Below are 2,649 nucleotides of genomic sequence, written 5' to 3' on the forward strand. Positions count from 1 at the left end.
ATTCAAATATGATTAACAAATCAAAATATTTCATGAATATCGTTATTCTACGATAAATTAACAACATACATAAATCAAACTCATCGTATGATTACAAAATCAAAATGTCTCATTGATATAGGGTAAATTCACAACACCCATCTAAACATAACAATGTCATTCTACACAATAATTTCTTCATAAAAAACAATGCATGTGCATGCCTAGCTACTACCACCAAGATCATCCTCATGATCATCTTGACCATCCTCATTACTCTGATCCACATCATCACCAACACCGCAACTATCATCATCATCTCCTCCTTCACCACCATCATCCTCATCCTCATCCTCATCATCTCCTGATATATGTTGAACATAATTTGGATCATCGTCTTGGCAATCATTACCTATAGCATTCTAACAAAAAAAATCAATATTACATGTTAGTATTAATTACATAACACAACGCATGTTTTTGTTATACAATGTTAACCATAAAATGAGGTAAGATATACTAGCATTTGCACCAGATGTTGCAAAGGAAACACCGTAAGGCATAAATTGAAAAATACAAATACAACAAAAGAATACTTTGATAAAGAATAAAAATATATTGAATGCTCAAATCAATGCCCCATTAACTGGAAGCATTTAGTGGACATATCTATCAACATTAGGATTATACACAATGATCAAGAAATTTTCCATATACAAACAACAACTTCCACAACAACCTTTTGTCACATCCACATTTTAAGAAATGCCTTGGAACGTGATCGGAATCTTCCATATTGACTTTTTCATTATGCAGATAAATCTTCCATATTGCTATTTTCATCATGAATATTGTTAGTTTATTGTTGTAAAGTGTTAGTGTGTTAAATTCAATACTATAAGTTCGACAAGTGAAAAACATTCCTCAATTAGCATAGTATACATTTTTCTCTCACCATGTATTTTTCCGTCAAAGAGCACAAGTAACATATTAACATGTATTTTCCCTTCATTATTTTCATCATAGAGCCAAGAAATCTATGCCTTATCTATAAAGTAACAAAAACATTTTGAAATAAGTTTAATATTTCAAGCCAGTGTCTAACCTATAAAGTAACAAAAACTTTTTGAAATAAATTTAATATTTTAAGCAATTGACTAACCTACTTTAATAATTGAAAAATTCTCAAAGATGAATTATACTCCATAATAAGAGAGCCAACATTGGAGCCCATACTTTCACTAAAACCAAAAGAAACACAACCACTTGTTAAGAAGAAATTCAAGTAATAATAATAAAACAAAAATAATAAACATTAAAGTATAAAATGGTATTTCCAACACACAAGTATAAATATACATGCTCTATGTCCATTGTTAGATTAAATGGGTGTGGAGAAAATTAGTAGAGAACCCAAAATTGTATTTCTAATTAGGATGGGTGGAGAAATGCTTTAAATGCGGGTTGTTGTCATTCTAATGAAACCCTTTGCAAAGGGGATGTTAAGATTCTGAGAGAAAAGCTAGGCTTGGTAGAGAACACCTTCCTTGTTAAACATTCCCCTACTGTAACCAAAAGGAAAGGGCAAGAGAAACAATAATTAGGTTTTTGTTCACAAGTTGTACAAAATATATAGGTGCTATTGATGTTTGAGTGAATAATGGGAGAGATTATTTATGAAATTGTGATAAGGCGCACCTAGTTTTGTCAGAAAGAGGCATATTAATGACAAGTACATCACATTTAGGTAGCATTTCGTCAAGATTTGTCTCCAATGTTGCTCCAGTTTCCTTTTCCAATTCGGGTCCAATAGAAAGACGGTCGTGGTAAAGAAGCTTACAATTGAAGGGTTGTACAAAGGAACGCAATTCAATTCAACATCATGTAATGTTTATTATTATTAGATTGAAATTTTGAAACAAACATCATGCATGCGTAAGAATTATGGAGCACTGATTTTTGAAAAGAAGTTTGCAACATCATGAAGTAGTACTAGATCCTAAGAATGAATACCTTCAAACGCTTAAGTAGTTCTTTGCCAATACGCCCTGCACCAATAGAACCAATAGTTTTCCCTTCTAGATCATATGACCTGTAAGAAATTGCTGCCACTTTCCAATCACCCTCAACAATTTGCTTATATCCAGGCACAAAGTTTCGCATCAATATGAGAATGCGCATTAGCTCATCTTCTGCCACGGACACCACATTACTTTCGCTGATCTTCAACCAATGATGATACAAACAAATCAATGGAATTAAAAAATATATCCAATATAAATAAAATCCGTTTTTTTAAAAGTAACTCCTAAAGTGAGAAAAATAAAGTTAAAAAATATAACAATGACAATTGTGTAGTTAAAGTGTAACCAAAACAAAAATATATATACAACAATAGAATAAATAAAATGTGTTGTTTTAAAAGTAACTCCTAAAGTGAGAAAAAATAAAGTTAAAAAAATATAACAATGACAATTGTGTAGTTTAAGTGTAACCAAAACAAAAATATATATATATATATATATATCAATAGAATAAACCTATCAAGTGTGGATCAAGCAGTTTGTGTCGGATTTAGCCCATAAAATGTCATTTTCAAATTTAACAATAGAATAAACCTATCTAGTGTGGATCAAGTAGTTTGTGTTGGATTTAACTCATGAAATGTCA

The 2,649-nt window shown here is 30.9% G+C and overlaps 1 protein-coding gene across 1 annotated transcript; it reads right to left on the minus strand.

The window, feature by feature from the left end:
* Positions 1 to 69: 69 nt before the first annotated feature.
* Positions 70 to 2,223, minus strand: LOC149189268 (formate dehydrogenase 1, mitochondrial-like). Its single transcript, XM_089413179.1, has 2 exons — positions 1,993 to 2,223; positions 70 to 401 (listed from the first exon to the last, which is right to left on the minus strand). Exons 1-2 carry the CDS (start codon positions 2,158 to 2,160, stop codon positions 204 to 206), a joined length of 366 nt encoding a protein of 121 aa, XP_089269305.1. The 5' UTR covers positions 2,161 to 2,223; the 3' UTR covers positions 70 to 203.
* Between the last annotated feature and the right edge of the window lie 426 nt (positions 2,224 to 2,649).

Source organism: Pinus tabuliformis, chromosome 3_1, assembly GCF_031772625.1.
Source record: "Pinus tabuliformis cultivar Carrire ecotype Pingquan chromosome 3_1, CPIR1, whole genome shotgun sequence".
In the NCBI taxonomy this organism is placed as follows: Eukaryota; Viridiplantae; Streptophyta; class Pinopsida; order Pinales; family Pinaceae; genus Pinus; species Pinus tabuliformis.